Below are 20,297 nucleotides of genomic sequence, written 5' to 3'. Positions count from 1 at the left end.
ATTCACTAACTCCTCCCATGTAGTTCTAGGATGCTTTTTCACCTTTCTCAGAACCATTGACACCCCACGAGGTGAGATCTTGCGTGGAGCCCCAGAGCGAGGTCGATTGATGGTCATTTTGTGCTCCTTCCATTTTCGAACAATCGCACCAACAGTTGTCACCTTCTCTCCCAGCTTCTTGCTAATGGTTTTGTAGCCCATTCCAGCCTTGTGCAGGTCTACAATTTTGTCTCTGACATCCTTGGACAGCTCTTTGGTCTTTCCCATGTTGGAGAGTTTGGAGTCTGCTTGATTGATTGAATTTGTGGACAGGTGTCTTTTATACAGGTGACTAGTTAAGACAGGTGTCCTTAATGAGGGTGACTAATTGAGTAGAAGTGTCTAACCACTCTGTGGGAGCCAGAACTCTTAATGGTTGGTAGGGGTTCAAAAACTTATTTCACTCAATGAAATGCAAATCAGTTGCTATCTTTTATTTAAGGTTATTTTTTCGATTTTCCTTTTGATGTGCTATCTGCCACTGTTAAAATAAACCTACCATTGAAATGATACTGTTCTGAGACTTTTCATTTCTTTGTCATTGGACAAACTTACAAAATCAGTGAGGGGTCAAATAATTATTTCCTCCACTGTATAAACAATGCCTAGTCTTGGGTGTGAGGTCCGTGGTCTCTACACCCGGGAACAAGTCTGGAATATAATATGATGGTACAAAGTATCCCTAGACTTGTGTGTGAGGTCCGTGGTCTCGACACCCTGGAACTAGTCTGGAGTATAACAGAATGATAACACAGCGTTCCTAATCTTGGGTGTGAGGTCCATGGTCTCGACACCCTGGAACTAGTCTGAAGTATAACAGAATGATAATACAGCGTTCCTAATCTTGGGTGTGAGGTCCGTGGTCTCGACACCCTGGAACTTGTCTGAAGTATAACAGAATGATAACACAGCGTTCCTAATCTTGGGTGTGAGGTCCGTGGTCTCGACACCCTGGAACTAGTCTGAAGTATAACATAATAAATACACAGAAGTAATCTGGCTCAGTGTAAATTCCCAGGTCCTCCTGGTTCTAACACACTGTGGGATATCATCTGACTAGGTCTGAGTGCTTCCACGTAAGTGTTCGCAATGGCAGACAACCTGAGACTGGCCAGAAGTGGCTATATATAGAGCAGCGCTCTCCGGCGCCGCCCATCAGAGATCAACCAATAGCCACTTGCTTTTGAGGTCAGCTGACCCCTCTTCGTTTGTCATAAAGGTTCTGCCTCTCCGCGCGCGCGTATTCCTCAATCTGTGTGAACTAACAGACCCAGCCACACCAGCCACTTGCTGCTGCGGACAGATCGCCGCGCTGGACGCGAAATCAGCCGTCTTGCCGCCAGTGCATGCGGCGGCTTTTCTGCGATTTCTCACAGTACCCCCCCCTTGAGGAGTGGACTCTGGACACTTCCCACCAGGCTTTCCAGGATGCAGGTCATGGAATTCTTTCTTTAATTCCTCTGCGTGCATACGACAGTCTGGCACCCAGGTTCTATCCTCAATGCCATATCCCTTCCAGTGCACCAGATAGTGCACTGAGTTCTGCACAAGCCGTGAATCCAGAATCTTTTCAACCTCATACTCAGGTTGGTCATCAATCAACAGGGGGGGAGTGGAATCCACGTGAACTGCCGGCTTGAGCAAGGACACATGGAATGATCTCACACCACGCATGCTGGTAGGGAGATCAATGAGATAAGTGACATTATTGATCTGTCTGGTCACTGGAAAAGGACCCACAAATCTAGGGCCTAGTTTGGGTGACAGCTGCTTCAAGGCCAAGTGTCGTGTAGACACCCAGACCAAGTCCCCTGGAGAGAATTCCCATTCTATGGAACGTCTCTTGTCAGCCTGTTTTTTCTGGTTCTGAAAAGCCCTCCCCAAATTCCTTTTGACTATTCCCCAGGTTTGCTTCAAGGACTTCTGCCATTCATCCAGGGCTGGAAACGGAGTAGAAGCCACTGGCAATGGAGCAAACTTAGGTGACCTTTCTGTCACCACTTGAAATGGGGAAAATCCTGACGAGGAGCTTTTCAGGTTGTTGTGTGCAAATTCCGCAAACGGCAAGAATTTAACCCAGTCAGTTTGTGCATCCGCAACATAGCATCTCAGAAACTGTTCCAGGGATTGATTGACTCTTTCGGTCTGGCCATTGGTCTGTGGGTGGTAGCCTGATGAAAATGAAAGTTCCATGTCTAACTGATGGCAAAACGCCCTCCAAAATTTAGATACAAATTGGACTCCCCGATCTTACACTATATTTTCCGGAATGCCATGCAGCCGGAAAATGTGCTGGATGAAAAGATCAGCTAATTCCTGGGCCGAGGGAAGCCCTTTCAGAGGGACAAAGTGAGCCATCTTACTGAAACGATCGACTACCACCCAAATGACCGTCATACCCTCAGACCTGGGGAGTTCACCCACAAAATCCTTGGACAAATGGGTCCCAGGTTCACTCGGAACAGGTAAGGACTGTAATGTTCCAACGGGTGCCTGACGGGAAGGTTTACTTCTAGCACATACTGCACACTCTCTCACAAACTCTTTACAGTCTGTTGCCAATGACGGCCACCAAGCACATATAGCAAGAAGATCCTGAGTTCTGGTGGCCCCAGGATGCCCAGCATTCTTGTGGGAATGAAACAGCTGCAGTAGTTGTAGGCGAAAAGACAGTGGTACAAACAATACCCCCTCAGGCTTTCCCTCTGGAACATCCTGTTGAAATGGACTCAAAGTGACAGTCCAGTCCTTCCAGGTTTCAGTGGCCGCCAGGACCATTTTTTGCGGGATAATGGTCTCGGGGTCTGAGGGCTGTGCTGTCTCGGGCTCAAAACACCTGGATAAGGCATCTGCCTTGATGTTCTTACTACCAGGGGTATACGTGATTACAAATCTAAATCTCGAAAAGAATAACGACCACCGGGCCTGTCGAGGGCTAAGTCTCTTAGCGCCCTCAATGTACTCCAGATTTTTGTGGTCAGTGTAAACGGTAATGGTGTGTTCTGCCCCTTCTAGCCAATGACGCCATTCTTCAAAGGCCAACTTGATGGCTAGAAGTTCCCAGTTGCCTATATCGTAGTTTTTCTCTGTGGGTGAAAATCTACGAGAAAAATTGGCACAGGGGTGAAGTTTCCCCTGCAATCCAGAACGCTGAGACAGCACAGCCCCCACCCCTACCTCTGAGGCATCAACCTCCACGATAAAGGGAAAGGTGACGTCAACATGTCTCAATATAGGGGCAGAACAGAACAATTTCTTCAAGGTGGAGAAAGCAGCATGGGCCTCTGGGGACCAGTGATGAGTGTCTGCCCCTTTCCTGGTGAGACTGGTGAGGGGAAAGATCACCGTGGAGTACCCCTTTATGAACCTCCTGTAGTAGTTGGCGAACCCCAGGAACCTCTGGAGTGCCTTCAGGCCCACAGGCTGAGGCCACTCCAAAACAGCAGAAACTTTTCCAGGGTCCATAGAGAGACCAGAGGTCGAGATTATGTACCCCAGAAAGGCAACAGAGGTCACTTCGAAAATGCACTTCTCCAGTTTAGCATACAGCATATTCTGTCTCAACTTCCGTAGCACAAACCTAACATGTTTCCTGTGTTCTGAGAGATTGGATGAAAAGATCAGTATATCGTCTAAATACACCAAGACGAATCTGCCCAATACCTCTCTGAACACCTCGTTAATCAGCTCTTGGAAGACGGCCGGGACGTTGCACAACCCGAAGGGCATCACTAGGTACTCATAATGCCCGTCGGGCGTGTTAAAGGCCGTCTTCCATTCATCACCGTCCCTGATACGCACAAGGTTGTATGCATCCCTCAAATCCAGTTTTGAGAAAATCTTAGCATTGGTGACCTGGGTAAACAAATCGTCAATTAAGGGCAAAGGGTAACGATTTTTTACTGTAATCTTATTCAAACCCCGATAATCGATGCATGGCCGGAGGCCTCCATCCTTTTTTTTTTTTACAAAAAAGAATCCTGCCCCTACTGGTGAGCGAGAGGGGCGAATAAACCCTTTGGCTACATTTTCTCGGATATACTCCTGCATGGCCAATTTCTCTGGTCCAGACAGATTATAGAGATGACCTCTATCGGGCATACAACCAGACCTGAGATCGATGGGACAATCAATGGGACGATGAGAAGGGAGTTTATCAGCTGACCTGGGACAAAACACGTCCGCAAATTCTGAATACTGGCTCGGCAAACCTTCCACTTGAATCTTGGTGTTACCCAAGGTTACCTTCGCTAAACAATGCTGATGACAATGGGAAGACCAACTTGTTAGCTGACCTGAGGCCCAATTGATCTGAGGAGAGTGAAGCTGTAACCATGGCATGCCAAGAATGACTGTGGAAGTTGCCATTCGCAGAACAAGAAACTGTAGACTCTCATGGTGTAACACCCCTACCGTAACCCTTAACTCTGGGGTCTGAGACAGAGGGTGGTTGCTCTGCAGAGGAGAGTCGTCTACTGCAGTGACCCGAATCTGTTGTTTCAACGGGGAAATAGGAATCCCTAATTTCTTAGCAAATTCGTAATCCATAAAATTGGCTGCTGAGCCAGAATTTAAGAATGCCTCAGTGGCCACTGTTTGATCTCCCCAGGGAATAGTACAAGGGAGAAGCAAACGTTTATCGTCTAGAGGTAAAGACTGTGCGCCTAGGGTATTACCCCCGACTACACCTAGGCGGCAGCGTTTCCTGACTTTTTGGGACAATTCTGCACTCGGTGACCCTCCTCTGCACAGTACAAACAGAGCTGTTCTGCTTTTCTACGTTTCTGCTCCACCTGGGACAATCTTGACTGACCAATCTGCATCGGTTCGGGTGGAGGTGAAACAGGTGGAGAAGAGGCGTAAGAAACATATCTCACATTGTTCCTACCCCGAGTTTGTCTCCGGTAACGTAAACGCCGATCAACTCTGATTGCCAACGAAATGGCCTCATCAATAGACTTCGGCTCCGGATGACCCAGCATCAGATCAGACACTGCATCTGACAACCCTGACAGAAAACAATCCAGAAGTGCAAATGAATCCCATCTAGCTGAAACTGCCCATTTCCTGAACTCAGCTGCGTAAACCTCAACCGGATCCCTGCCGTGCCGCAAAGTCTTGAGCTTCCGCTCAGCGGTAGAGGCGATGTCCGGATCATCATAAATTACAGCCATGGCTTTAAAAAATTCCTCAACTGATGTTAGGGCGTCATTCCCTGTCTGAAGCCCATATGCCCAGGTCTGGGAATCCCCTGACAGCAGAGTCTTGATAAACGTAATTCTCTGTGCCACGGTTCCTAATGAATTAGGTCTTAACTCAAAGTACGATAACACTCGATTTCTAAAATTCTGAAAGTCAGATCTGTGACCAGAAAACTTTTCGGGCACAGGCATACGTAAGTCTGTTCCTGGAGGAGATGGCACTACATTCACAGCCATCTGTAGGACTTGCGCAGACCCAGACAAGGCATTGATCTGGGTCTGATGACTGTCCAGCACTTGGATGAAATTTTCCACCGAGGTGGTGAGTGCATTCAGACGGCTGGTAAGTGCGTCCATTTGGTTTTGGTCTGCCGTTCTGTAACGATCGGTGTCAGCACACAGAGAGAATCTGATTATTGGCAATCTGCAGTATCACCAAGAATACAGATTATACCTGATTATTGATGATCTGCAGAATCACCGATAATCCAAGTATAACTAACCTCTGGACACCTTTATAGTGTGAGTGTTTGGTGCAACAGTAATGACTTTGAGTAAGACCACCTGAGGGGCAGGTGGTCTCTGGCAGTACGGGCGATACTGCCTTTCGGAAAGTACAACGACCTTCCAGCAGCCTGAGACCTCCCAGTGGGCGGAGTCCCAGGGTGAAGGTAGGAGGGACCTGCAAGTGAGTGACACCAGAAGGTGGATGTCACTAGCAGGTCTGGAGACTATCTCTTAACCAGTTCGGCCTTTCTGGACGAGCTTTCTCGTCCAGAAAGGCACTGCTGTGTTCCCTGCGTGGTGCGCGCGATCGGGCGCGCGCCCGCGCGCGCACCCGCCGCCCGCCGCTAGCCCCCAGATCAGTGAATGGGAATATAATTCCCATTCACCGATCTGACTTCCCCGCAGAAATACCGACGCTTTCTCTCCAGAGAGCGTGGTATTTCTGCCCCCCAGGAAACAACTCCTCTGAATTTTAGTTCCTGGATGCGACATAGTTCGCATCCAGGACTTTGCTCACTGTGGCCATCTTGTGGCCAAATAGTAAACTGCACCCACATAAATTTTTTATAAAACAATTACATTATTTTACATTAGAAAATAGCAGTTTCCCTCCCACCCCAAAAATTACCCACATACATTTTTTTATTTAAAAAAAACAAAAAAAAAATACAATAAAAAAAAAACAAAAACAACATAAATAGTTACCCAAGGGTCTGAACTTTTTAAATATGCATGTCAAGAGAGTATGTTATTATATTATTTAAAATTATAAGCCTATAAATAGCGATGGACGCAAATTGAAAAAATGCACCTTTATTTCTAAATGAAATAGCGGCACTATAAATTGTGATAGGGACATCGTTTAAACGGTGAAATAACCGCGACAGATAGGCAAACAAAATACATGAGTTTTAATTACGGTAGCGTATATTAATTTCAAACTATAATGGCCAAAAACTGAGAAATAATGATTTTTTTTCATTTCTTTCTTAATCTTCCTGTTAAAATGGATTTAGAAAAAAATAATTCTTAGCAAAATGTACTACCCAAAGAAAGCCTAATTAGTGGCGGAAAAAACAAGATATAGATCAATTCATTGTGATAAGTAGCAATAAAGTTATAGGCGAATGAATGGGAGGTGAACGTTGCTCGGATGCATGAGATTTTCGGCACTGCGGCGCTGAACCGGTTAAAGAGAGAGATAGCTCTCGAGGTCGGGCAAGCCAGGTCGGCAACACACAGACAGATAAAGTACAAAGACAGAAGACTGATTCGGTATCCAAGGCAGGCAGGGTTTGGCAACAGGTAATCAGATATACGAAGGTACCGAATCAGAAAGCAGAGGGATAGTCAGGAATGCAAAAGTTCATAACAGATATAAACAATGCCTAGTCTTGGGTGTGAGGTCCGTGGTCTCTACACCCGTGAACTAGTCTGGAATATAATATGATGGTGCAAAGTATCCCTAGACTTGGGTGTGAGGTCCGTGGTCTCGACACCCTGGAACTAGTCTGGAGTATAACAGAATGATAACACAACGTTCCTAATCTTAGGTGTGAGGTCCGTGGTCTCGACACCCTGGAACTAGTCTGAAGTATAACAGAATGATAACACAGCGTTCCTAATCTTGGGTGTGAGGTCCGTGGTCTCGACACCCTGGAACTAGTCTGAAGTATAACAGAATGATAACACAGGGTTCCTAATCTTGGGTGTGAGGTCCGTGGTCTCGACACCCTGGAACTAGTCTGAAGTATAACACAATAAATACACAAAAGTAATCTGGCTCAGTGTGAATTCCCAGGTCCTCCTGGTTCTAACACACTGTGGGATCTGATGAGGTCTGAGTAATTCCATGTAAGTGTTCGCAACGGCAGACAACCTGAGACTGGCCAGCAGTGGCTATATATAGAGCAGCGCTCTCCGGCGCCGCCCATCAGAGATCAACCAATAGCCACTTGCCTTTGAGGTCAGCTGACCAACCTGGTCAGCTGACCCCTCTTCGTTTGTCATAAAGGTTCTGCCTCTCCGCGCGCGCGTATTCCTTAATCTGTGTGAACTAACAGACCCAGCCACACCAGCCGCTTGCTGCTGCGGACAAACCGCCGCGCTGGACGCGGAATCAACCGCCTTGCCGCCAGTGCATGCGGCGGCTTTTCCGCGATTTCTCACAATCTTCCTGTTAAAATGGATTTAGAAAAAAATAATTCTTAGCAAAATGTACCACCCAAAGAAAGCCTAATTAGTGGCATTAAAAGCAAGATATGGATCAATTAATTGTGATAAGTAGTTATAAAGTTATTGGCAAATGAATGGGAGGTGAAAGTTGCTTGGATGCATAAGGTGAACAACACTGTCTGTAGGCTGAAAGGAAAAGGAAAAGGTAAGTATTTCTGGTTAATTAAAGTGAACCTCCAGACTAAAAATCTACTCAGCAGCACTGAAAAGGCTTGGTGTTTCTTTAACAGTTTCACAGCATCAGAACTTTGTTTTTCTTACCCAAGCCTCATTTTTAGCTGCACAGAAGAAAACTGCCCGGGCATTTTTCCCCTGATGCTGTGCAAAGCATGATGGGATTTCTGATGTTGTTGTTCTCCGGATTTTTTTTTTTTTAAATAATGAATTTGAGATTTGAAACCTAGCTTGCACAGCTGGGAGGGGTGATCAGGACACAGGACAGTTGGAACTGTGTCTCATGTTCCCTGTCACCTCCTTTCAACTAAAAAGATGGCTGCCCCCATAAAAAAGATGGCTGCCCCCATGAAATCACAAACATTTGCCTGTTCTTTTAAAACAGAGTGGGTAAGAGATTATATTACCTATCTATTTTAATTAACATAACTAATGAAACTTAATGACGGTATGTTTGTTTAGGTTGAAGTTCCCCTTTAAGAATATTAAATACTTTACTAATTGTTGTGTTTTTTATTTCTTTTAACCCTTTGTGGAAATGGGTAAGGGGTACTTTGTACCCCTAGACTCATTTCTCTTGGTAGCGGGGATGGTTATCGGGGGTCCCCTTCTTAGTAAGGCGTCCTCGGGCTAGACTCCCTAACACTGCTACTGCCTACTGAGCACGCCCTAGTGGCTTCTGCTCAACTGCTTTGAGTCCACCAGGAAAAAAACGCAAGTTTTTAGCATGGTAACAGTGGTTCCTCTCTTGTGTTCAGGTAACCTGTTCCTTGGAATCTTTTTATGCTGTTGTTAGGTAATTGACTGCACAGGTGTTGTTTTAAAGCTGATTGGTTAATTACTGTCAAGTCCATTATCCCTCATAAGAAATGCAGCAAACGTTATGCCACATAGTAAACGCAGAAGTACAAAATATTTTATCCCACATAAGAAATGCAGCAAACAATACCCCAAAAAATAAAAGCAGCAAACAATACACTGCATAAGAAATTCAGCAAACATTATTCTCCATATGAAATGCAGCAAACATGACGTCACATAAGAAATGCAGCAAACATAACCCCATATATTGAATGCAGCAAACATTACCCTTCACATATCACATAAAGCAGACATTACCCATCACATATCACATAAAGCACGCATTACCCCCATATCAAATGCGGTAAATGTTATCCCCTAGATATGAAATGCAGCAAACCTTACCCCCATTTGCAAACAGTACCCCCACATATGAAATTCAGCAAATGTTACCCCCACATATCCAATGCATCAAACATTCTCCACCCACAAATGAAATGCAACAAATGTTACCCCTCACATATAAAATGGAGCAAACAATTATCCCCTCCATTTCAAATGCTGCAATATTACCCACACATATCAAATACAGCAAGCATTAACACAAACACTGTACAAGTATAAAAAACACACACTATACACACTTCATACACACACACTCACACCTACCTGCTGCTGCTCTTCTCCCTGTGGACTGTCTTATGCAGGCACCTTGCCCATCAACCCCAGCGGCTCCATGCAGTGGGGTGGGAGGCAGAGCTACATAGTGGCCATTATAATGGAGTGGCCAACAGAAAGAGGTGCTGGTGTCATAGCAATGAACACTGGCTGGCACCAGGAGCCGGGAGTAGGCAGCAGCTTTGGGCTACATAGAGCAAAAGACACAGGCACTACATAGCACAGTGCCAGTCCCAGCTCCTAGCAACCCATTTGGTGCATAACAGCGGTGACACTTTGCAGAGGGTGCAGATTTACAGCAGTCAGTATCAAGTTATAATAGGTCTCCCTCACTCTGTGCCCCCCATCTCCTCCTCCCCCATTTCCCTTGCCCTCTCTTTTCCCCTTCTCTTCCCCCATCTCCCTATCCTCTTCTCTCTCCTGCTCCATTTCTGGCGATGCTTCACTTTTCCAAAGGGGCACAGTTTCAGTGCTTGCCATAGCTGCCATTTTCCCTAGATACACCATACTCTCATCTACAGCCTCTCCTCTCCCTCGCTTCCAACCTCCTCCATTCTTTCTACACTTAGATATACAATATGTTAAAGTAATTTATTTCAAGAAGTTTTGAAGGATGATACCATTTATTGGCAAACTTTAAAGTAAAGGAGTTAGCTTTCAGCTAATAAGCCTTCTTCAGACTTTGTTCCTGCATACTGACAAGGTGTTTGTACACAATGGACATCAGAAGGAGAAACATTCTTTTGCAAACATTAATAAATATCATTAGATGCCTAAACTACAACACCAGGGGGGTATCACAGGGATGCTAGCTAATTTATGTCAAATTGATAAGAAAATTGTTTGCTAAAACATCACACAGCACAGACTCCAGGTGATGGGGAGACACTGTAAATCCAGAGTTCAAACGTAACTAGGCATACAGTATTTGTTATACAGTAGCTAAAAAGAATTGTGGCATTTAAAACCCATGTACCAGCACATGGAATAAAATGAATTGTTTGTGGCATTAAAAATCACCTTCCAAGCTCAAGAATGAAAAAAAAAAAAATTGGTGGCATTTAAAACCCCTCATACCAGCCCAACAAATCACAATCCTTGTTTCAACCTTAATCTACAGTTTTGAACCAATGTATACATTTTGTCTCTATTTTTATGTGATTTGAAGTCACCCATTAATACAGTGAGAAGAAGATCGCTTAAACTTTTCCCACGTAAGCAGAAATGTGTGGGCACTGGCAGATCAGTATGTTTATTATTATTTTTTGCTGTTAATAGTGAACCTGTGCTGGTTCATACACTCAAATAGAGTTTATCCTGTTTCTACCACATAAATCCATCATTTATAGCAACCCACAGATACAGAGCAGCCTTAAATGGGCTGTGTCACCTCACTACCTATGTGTAACAGGCAGGATACTCACACCACTTTGTAGATGGCTGTTGCAGTCCGGGTAATAGACCCTAATCTCTTGATGCCTTTGGTCAGGACTGATTTATCACTTGCTGAAGAAAATTTACTAAAATCAAAGTGTGTTTCAAAAGTCGCTGAATACTGCATGAGGGCAAACTGCAAGTGGAGGAGACAGAGATATAATTTAACACCTGGTTTAATTACACATTCTGGATAAGGTGCATTGTACCTTTGATGAAGGGTTACCTGGGCGTCGGTCCCTCTGAAGGATGACATAACCGCAGACACAAATGTCAGTGTTTTCCCAAAGTCACTAAGTGCAACACTGCCGGAACCATCAATAAGAAAGACAATGTCCAGGCTGGAGATTGGGCACTCTGCAGATACAAGAAAAGACCCTGGTATATAAATGATTCTAGATACACATAAGTATCTCCAGAATGCCAAAGGAAAGGCTACAGTTCCCAGACCACAACAAGGTTTCATCTAAAAAGCTTTCTGACTATTTGGACACTGTGTAATGTAACAGCAGAAATTCAGTAATGTTAAGGGGTCCATACACTGGTCGATTTCGGCCACCAATCGATTCTATTGAATCGATTGATCGATTGGAAATCAATTCTATTGAATCAGCTGATCGATCGATTTGTGGCCGTTTTCGATCGATTTGATCTATCTGACTGGAGGGAAAATCTAAGTTGATCTGCTGCTGGCAGCAGATCGATGGCCCATAGAGTTTCATTGGATCTAATGGTCCAATAATGCATTTAGATCGATTTCCAATAGATTTAATTCTGAAATCTATTGGAAATCTGTTCCTAGTGTGTGGCAAACATCAGATAGATTCCTGTCAGATTCGACTTGACAGGCATCTGTATCTGATAGTCGAATCTGCTGCAAATCTATAAGTGTATGGCCACCTTAACTGATATTCTACTATCACCATCACTTATCTCCATTCTGTCATACTAATCCTCTGCTAGCTACGCTTAACACTAAACGCCTCCCCCTACCGAAGCCTAATGGTAGCTATACACTGAAAATTGTGCAGCAGATTCGACCATCAGATAAATTTCTGTCAGATGCCTGTCAGGTCGAATCTGACAGGAATCTATCTGATGTGTGCCACACACTAGGAACAGATTTCATAATGAAATCTATTGGAAATCTATTGTAAAATCCATATAAAGGCATTACTGCACCATTAGGTCCAATGCAACTCAATGGGCCATCGATCTGCAGCTAGTAGCAGATTGACCTCGATTTTCCAACCTGTCAGATAGATCCAATCAATCAAAATAAGCCGCAAATTGTTCGATCGGCCGTTCGATCGGGAATCAATTCGGATCAATAAAATTGAACTGAAATTGACCAGTGTATGGGTCCCTTAAAGGGGTTCTGTAGAGAGGGTTAAAAAGACAAAATCCAACACTTACCTGGGGCCTCTATCGGCCCCCTGCAGCTGTCATGTCCCACGCTGTCCTCCTCTGATCCTGCGTTCCCCGCCGCCGGTCCCAGTCTAATCTTGCGTCTACCTAGACTGCGGCTGCACGCCCGTGGCTGCGCGCATGCTCGCTCTCGCCTTCAGGAGCTTACTGTGCAGGTGCAGTACTAGCAACTTTGTACTGCGCCTGCGCAGCATGCTCCTGATGACGCATTCGGTAGCGCGCACCATTCGTCTATTTAGATGAATATTAGACCGGGACCGGCGGCGGGGAACCGAGGATCGTAGTAGGACGGCGCGGGAAATTAAAGCTGCAGTGGGCCGATAGAAGCCCCAGGTAAGTATCGGATTTTGTCTTTTGAGCCACCCTACAGGACCCCTTTACAGGATACTTACCTCAGGAGCGTCCTCATCCTTAGCCAGCTCATTCTAGCCATGGGACCACCGAAGTATGGCCTCCTTCCCCACGTGCACTAGCACCATACTGCTCGGGCTCTAGTGGAAATAGCGCAGACCCGATCCGGCCCAGCTTGTTCATAGTTACATAGTTATTTGGGTTGAAAAAAGACATCCATCCATCGAGTTCAACCAGAGAACAAAGTACAACACCAGCCTACTCCCTCACATATCCCTGTTGATCCAGAGGAAGGCGAAAAACCCTTACAAGGCATGGTCCAGTTGGCCGCCAACGCCAAAAGGGAAAATTCCTTCCCGACTCCAGATGGCAATCAGATAAAATCCCTGGATCAACATCATTAGGCATTACCTAGGAATTGTAGCCATGGATGTCTTTCAACGCAAGGAAAGCATCTAAGCCCCCTTTAAATGCAGGTATAGAATTTGCCATAACTACTTCCTGTGGAAATACATTCCACATCTTAAAGCGGATCTGAGATGAAAAACTAAAGGTCCGTACACACGCCGGACTGCAGGCAACGACGGGTCTGTCGTCACCTCCCGCTGGGTGGGTTTTCAGCAGACAGTCCGGCGTGTGTACAGTCTGTCGGCGGACTGATACGGCTGTTTCTGAACGATCCGCCGGGTGGATCGCTCAGAAGCCGCGTATCAGTCTGCAGACAGACTGTACACATGCCGGACTGTCGCTGGAACGCCCGCCCAGCGGGAGGTGACGACAGACCCGTCGTTGCCTGCAGTCCGGTGTGTGTACGGACCTTAACTATAACAAGTAACTTGTCTATATATCTTATTTAAAGTTTAGATAGTTTACACAGCAAATCTAGCTGCAAACAGCTTTAATAGAATATGTTCCTGTGATACAATGACAGCAGCCATGTTGTTTGTAAACATTACACACAGGCAGGCTTATCTGCATCTTGAGCAAAAAAAACGAATCCTCCCTGCTCCTCCTCCCCTCTGCCTCTGAAATCTCTGGCTAGTAATACCTCCCCCTCCTCCTGCCCAGACTGAGCTCCCATGAGCCCTTGCTACTGTCTGAAAGTGCCTTGGCTCTCTGAAAACCTGTGGGCGTGGCTTGTTTAGTTTATAGGGAATTAGAGTATTAAGACAAAAACAAAAAAGTATTTGGCTTGAGGAATGCCCTATAAACAATAGGAAAGGAACACAATTATGCAATGAGTAAAAGTTCATCTCGGATCCACTTTAATCACTCTTACTGTAAAGAACCCTTTCCTAAATAAATGGCTAAAACGTTTTTCCTCCATGCGCAGATCATGTCCTCTAGTCCTTTGAGAAGGCCTAGGGACAAAAAGCTCATCCGCCAAGCTTTTATATTGCCCTCTGATGTATTTATACATGTTAATTAGATCCCCTCTAAGGCGTCTTTTCTCTAGACTAAATGAACCCAAGCCAAGCGTGACGGTGCCAGTGTGCCTGTGAAGCGGCAGACAAGCATCAACAAACTCTTTTTCGGGAAGCAGAACGCTGGAACAGAGCTGCAGAGAAGGATGAAGAAGCCTCTTTGGAACCAGAGGCTTCACCATTCTGAGGTAAGTACCCCCCAGGGGCACTTTTTTTTTTTTTTTACTACAGGTGCATTGTAAGCTATAGCCATGGTAAGGCTCAGCCAAGACACCTCGTTGCTTTCTTTTCTTCTTCTCACATCGGGAAACACAATCCTGCACGCCGATAATACCTGTAAATCGTGGCAAAATGTGCATTTGGCTCGAACCGGAAATCATCACTGCAGTGCGCAAACTAATGTGATTTTCAGTGGGGAAGGGCCCTAAGAGCCACAGGTATTGCTTAGCAAAAAAGGTTGGAGGCACAGCAGAACTGTTGAACTGTGTGTCGGCTGTGTTTCCACAATAAGACACGTGGTTTGCCCATGTAGTATGCTTTCTCAACTTATTGCTGTCCAAGGAAGGATTCCCTCTTCCAGAACTGGACCGTGATCTCCTCTGGTTTTATAAACACATAACAGCAAACACATTGAATCCAGTGCAGAAGATTTGGGCGCAGCCGGCGCCATTATAGACCGTAATAGGAATTACGGCATTAGCGGACCACAGTGAGTAACTTCGGCGCCTTCAGAAGACGGAGCTGAAGTTGCTTTTAAAACACTAATTCGGCCGCCAGCAATAGCTAGAAGCCGAATTGCATCTTTCCCCACCATCCACGTCGACCTGGAGGGGGAATAGTAATTAACGCTGCCAGGACTTTTGCAGCAGCAGAATGAGCCATACGGACTGTATCCTGCGCCCAAGTCTTCCGGCAGTGATTTCTCTCGTACGCCATTATTATTATTATTTTTTATTGTATTTATAAAGCGCCAACATATTACGCAGCGCCATAACAGAAGGTGACAGTATGCATCAAGCAGTGTGATCATTACCTGGTAGAAATGCTGGAAGAGTACGGCGTGGAGCATTACTGTTGGAATCAAGCTGGTAACAGCGTCCATTAACATAGACATTCCCACCGCAGGTTTTCTGAAGAGTTGGCCCGCATGCCTACAATGGACAGAGAGGAGTCATCCTATAGCTGGAGATAAACACATCACTTCACCTGATACTAGATCTCAGCAGGTTCCCTGGTGGGTAAATGTTCATGACGCATCCCACACTTGCGGAGACTAAAACATTACCAGTTGCCTGGCAGCCCTGCTGATCTAGTTGGCTGCAGTAGTGTCTGAATAACACCAGAAACAAGCAAGCTAACCCTGTCAGATCTGACAATAATGTCAGAAACACCTAATTTGCTTATGCTTGTTCAGAGTTTATGGCTGGCAGTATTAGAGGCAGGGGGCTTGATTCACAAAACGTGATAACTCTTCTCACGGGTGCGCTAGAGTTTTGCACGCGCTATAATGTGTGTAACGTTTTTTGCATGCAAACCCAAATTTGCACCCAAAATCGCGGGCGTTTTCGCATAAAAATTAGTGTTTTGGCATGAAAATAGCTATGATTTTGGCCGAAAATTTGCGTTTGCGCACAAAAACGTTACGCGCACTTTAACGCTAGTGCGACCGAGATAAGAGTTGTCATGGCTTTGTGAATCAAGCCCAGAGGATAGCCAGGCAACCAGTATTGCTTAAAAGGAAATAAATATGACAGCCTTCATATCCTTCTCACTTCAGTTGTCCTTTAAGGTGGCCTTACACTGGTCGATATAATATGGCCAACAGATAGATCCCTCTCTGGCACAGAAATTGACAAAAACTGTGTGCCCTTGCCGGGTCTCTCAGTCACCCCTTTTCCCCTGGGCTCACCTGTTCCCCACTTGTTGCTTCTCACATACTGGGGCAGCGTGGCATATAACTTATGTGGCCACTAGGGGCCTCTAGGGTTAGTTACGTCAAATAGGAAACCAGGGACACAGATGGGAAGAGAGGAATCAGCCAGCAGGGGCAGTAACGATGCCATGGACAGATGAGAGAGGCTACGCTGCTGTGCCAATCGAGCACAATTTTCCATCTGGCGGGATCAACAAAATTGATTGTTCAGGAATTGTTTTCTTCATCGATATCGATAAAAAAATTGGCTAGTGTACGGCCTGCTTAACCATCTCTATTGACTCACGGAACTCATATACTGAGATTCCTTTCATGTAATTTGCTAACGGGCCAAATAACTGATTCCTCTCAGGCCCAATTAAACCCAGAACTGAAGAAAGCTCATTGCTATGGTATCTTAAGGCTGGGTTCACATATGACATAGCGTGAAAAAGGGACGTTTTCCGCATATGCGTCTGCATTTGTGCATGGCTTTTTTTATTGCGGTTTTTGTACGTTTGCGTTTTACGGTTTTTTTTCACGCAATTGGCGGCAAGGGAGCCCATGGCCTGGAGGGGGCTGGACGATGCTCCACGTAAGTATGAATGCTTTCATTGTATTCCTCTTAGGTTTCCTTTATGAGTCAAAATAAAAGGGAGTTGAGCCCGTGGTGCAATCGGGCCAGCAGATAGATCTAGGATTTGTATAATCCATTTTTTATCTAATGCAGTAGGCCAGAATGGGGAGGGCTAAGGTCAGAGTGGTTGCTTTAGTTTTGCAGCACCAATCAGTACAAAGCTTGTGGCCTTGATAGTGAAAAATGTTGTTAGATCAGATCTCTGCTAAGGCGATGTAGCAAGCAGGTAAAGGATCAATATCTTGTAGATATTGATTGCTTGTCTGATCAAATGTAATTGTACCAGTGTATGGTGGTCATAAACAGTGATGGGGGGGAGGGGGGGCATCAAGCTTACCTGTCTGACGTCTTCTTTGTCCGTCCCTCGCCGCCTCCCACGATGCAGTCCAAGCGGCGGTCACATGATTACAAACACTTCCTCTTTCCGGATTGAAGGAGGAAGTGTTTGTAGTCACGTGACGCGCGTGGAACGCTTCGTAGGAGGCGCTGAGGGACGGACGAAGAAGACGTCAGACAGGTAAGCTTGACCCCCCGCCCAGCCCGCACAGGTTTACTGGGTGATATCCGGATAGCAACTATCCGGATTCACCCAAAGTTCGGATTTGAGCATCACTGGTCATAAAGTAATCCTGAATAAAAAAATAAACTTTTGAGATAATCAATTGTATGTGTAGTACAGCTAAGTAATAAAACATTAGTAGCCAAGAAAAGAGCTTAATTTTGTTTTCCAGTTATCTCTGCAAAAGAGCCCCTCTGAGCTCTTCAACCCACTGGGTCCAATACAGTCCTGTTTTCTGAAGCACTTAAACAGCCAAGAAACAGTGAGAGACAGCTTAAGATTAAGATAAGGTTTTACTGCAGGAAAGTTCAAAGGGTCATTATTTCTGCTTTGTTTTATAGCTTAAAAGACAGAGTGTGGTTTCTAAACTGAAAATATGACAAAATGATGCAATGTTATAAAAAAGCTATATAACTGAAAATAAAAATATGAGACTCTTTTCTTCGCTACTAATGTTAGAAGTTTTTGTCTATCACTTCAGGTTTGCTTTAAGATAGGAAAACGATAAACAGTAAAAATGAAGAGAACATTTAAATCATGTAGGCCAGGAAAGTGAGTGATAGAGGCAGACTCACGAGTATCTGCGACGATCCCTGCTGGACGGCCAAAGAGAGTCCCATCGATGTGTTAATTCCATCCTCAGAGCCTGGAAGACATAGAATTATGTATTGTACAACAGTATAGCACAGACTTCACTCTGAGGAACAAGCCCAAGCTTATCCAGCACCAGAAGTGGTGATCACATGACAGTGCTGCATCCTGTGCAGGAGGCAATACTCTAAAAGAACATGATGTATACTGTGATATGTGTATAGAGGTCGGTGCTGCCTCATTTGTACTGGGGGGAATGGGGGTATAGGGCTCTCATGTGATTAAGGACTCCACTGCATTAAAAACATGAGTTTCAGCTCTTAGTGGAAGCTGTCATCTTCATACAGAGGTGTAGCTATGGGTGGACAAAAGACGGGACACGTGTCCCCGGGCACAGCACTGCCGTTGCACCCCCACCTGCATGAAAGGTGGCTCGCTGGCTGCCCTAAGTGCCCCTGCTTCTCTCCCTCCTTCTGCAGAGAAGCGCAGAAGCGTTAGCAGCAGAAAAAGGTCATTTAAAGGGAGGCATATCTGGCTTTCTGAAAGGGTAAGGGGGCACATATGGCTATTTTAATAACATTTGACTCCACCCATGACTACGACCACATTCTGATGTGTGACCACACCCATTTTGTCTGGGGGGGGGGGGGGTGGAATGGTTAGGGCGCAAAAACTGTTTTTGTCCCCGGGCGCTGAAAACCCTAGCTATGCCTATGTTTTCATATGAGTGTGTTAACAAGTGTTTCATAATCTTGCCAGAAGGTGGATCTTCAATACACCATACAACCTTCTACTGACCCCATACTACATTCGTACGATGCACTATAACTCTGTCTGCAATACGCTCCTTGCTGTTTAAAAAGGAACTGTAACCGAGGGTCGAACTTCATCCCAATCAGTAGCTGATACCCCTTTTCCCATGAGAAATCTTAACCTTTTCTCAAATAGATCAGAGGGGGGGGGGGGGAGGGGGGTAGCATGCCCCCCAAGTGTCCCGAATCCTGCTGGGCTGTCCTGATTTGGGGGGGCTCTCCCGTTATCCCGGTATGACCCCCCCCCCCCCCCCCGTGTCCCAGCCGGCAGTGGGCAGAGAGGTTGAAAAAAATGATTGAGCCGCCAGCCATGCCGATGTGGGATGCGGGATGCCTGGCATGACATTCCTCCCTCCCCCGGAATGTGACCTCCTGTGTCCCCCCTGCTAGCAGAGTGTGGAGTGGAGCGGGCTGTCATCTTACCGTCCATCCAAGCGTACCGGCATCGACTTCACTCTGCTTCCTGTGATGTCACAGGAAGCAGAGAAGAGCCAGATGCCGGTACTGTGGATGGACGATAAGATGACAGCCCGCTGCGCAATCTGCTAGCAGGGGGGACACAGGGGGTCACATTCCGAGGGAGGGAGGGAGAAAGAAATGTCATGCCAGGCATCCCGCATCCCATATCGGCGTGGCTGGCGGCTCAATCATTTTTTTTTTTACTTCTCTCTAGTGGCACCCTCCTCCCTACTCACGGCAATCGATTTAGTCATAAATGACTCATCAGGGGCACGAAATTGATTGGGCGGAGTCTGATGCGGAAGAAGCAGTAGCGTCTATCAGCGGCGGCGAGGCACGGAAGGTCACACCACCCACCGAGTGCGCGGCGGAGGTGGAGAGGGACCATACGGTATTCCGGAGCCTGCTAGCCTTGGCCATCAATACGGGGGAGAGCCCGTTTAACAAATTACTCTGAGCGTGTTTTACAGAGGAGCATGTGAGTGCATTTGTATTTTAATAATAAACGTTTTAAAGCAATATTGCACTATATGAAGTTTTCTATTGAGGTATGGTGTCATATCGAGAGGAAAAGTCGGTTTGAAGGAAGGATTTTCTAACACCTGTTGCCAGAGAGGTGGGGGACGACCCGGGAACGGTCCCAAGGCTCATTTAGACCACTTTGTTGGTGTGTCTATGCGGTGAGTGGCACACAAAGGGTGTTGGTGGTGGCCTCTCGATGTATGAAGATTGGCAGGCAATTTGAGCGATGAAGACAACCTCTCATATGGACTTTTTTAAAAACAGGTTTTTTTTAACATTTTATTAGTCAGTGGCTTTGTTTCATGTTAACAGTTTATTGAGTTGTATGAACCCACCATGAGCGCTGCCTCTTTAAGTATAATGTATCATAAAACATTATTTACCGTTTTAGGCTAGGTTCACAGTGCTAAGTTGCGTTGCATACAAATTCTGCATGTCAACTTACTGCCCATACAATTCTATGAGTCTGTTCACATTAATGGATTACATTAGTCTAACTCGCTGCATGCAGGCTTTGTATTAAAGTCTACATC

The 20,297-nt window shown here is 45.7% G+C and overlaps 1 protein-coding gene across 1 annotated transcript in view; it reads right to left on the bottom strand.

The window, feature by feature from the left end:
• Positions 1-20,297, bottom strand: part of LOC137526071 (integrin alpha-D-like) — a 158,179-nt gene that overhangs the window by 121,442 nt on the left and 16,440 nt on the right. The window contains exons 4-7 of the mRNA XM_068247284.1: positions 17,956-18,026; positions 15,306-15,423; positions 11,296-11,426; positions 11,060-11,205 (exon numbers count right to left, since the gene is read on the bottom strand). Of these exons, the coding sequence (XP_068103385.1) occupies positions 11,060-11,205; positions 11,296-11,426; positions 15,306-15,423; positions 17,956-18,026 (466 nt within the window). The remainder of the gene's footprint in view (positions 1-11,059; positions 11,206-11,295; positions 11,427-15,305; positions 15,424-17,955; positions 18,027-20,297) is intronic.

Source organism: Hyperolius riggenbachi, chromosome 7 (assembly GCF_040937935.1).
Source record: "Hyperolius riggenbachi isolate aHypRig1 chromosome 7, aHypRig1.pri, whole genome shotgun sequence".
NCBI lineage: Eukaryota > Metazoa > Chordata > Amphibia > Anura > Hyperoliidae > Hyperolius > Hyperolius riggenbachi.
Note: the sequence above shows the minus strand (reverse complement) of the source record. Positions and strands in the feature narration are given on the sequence as shown.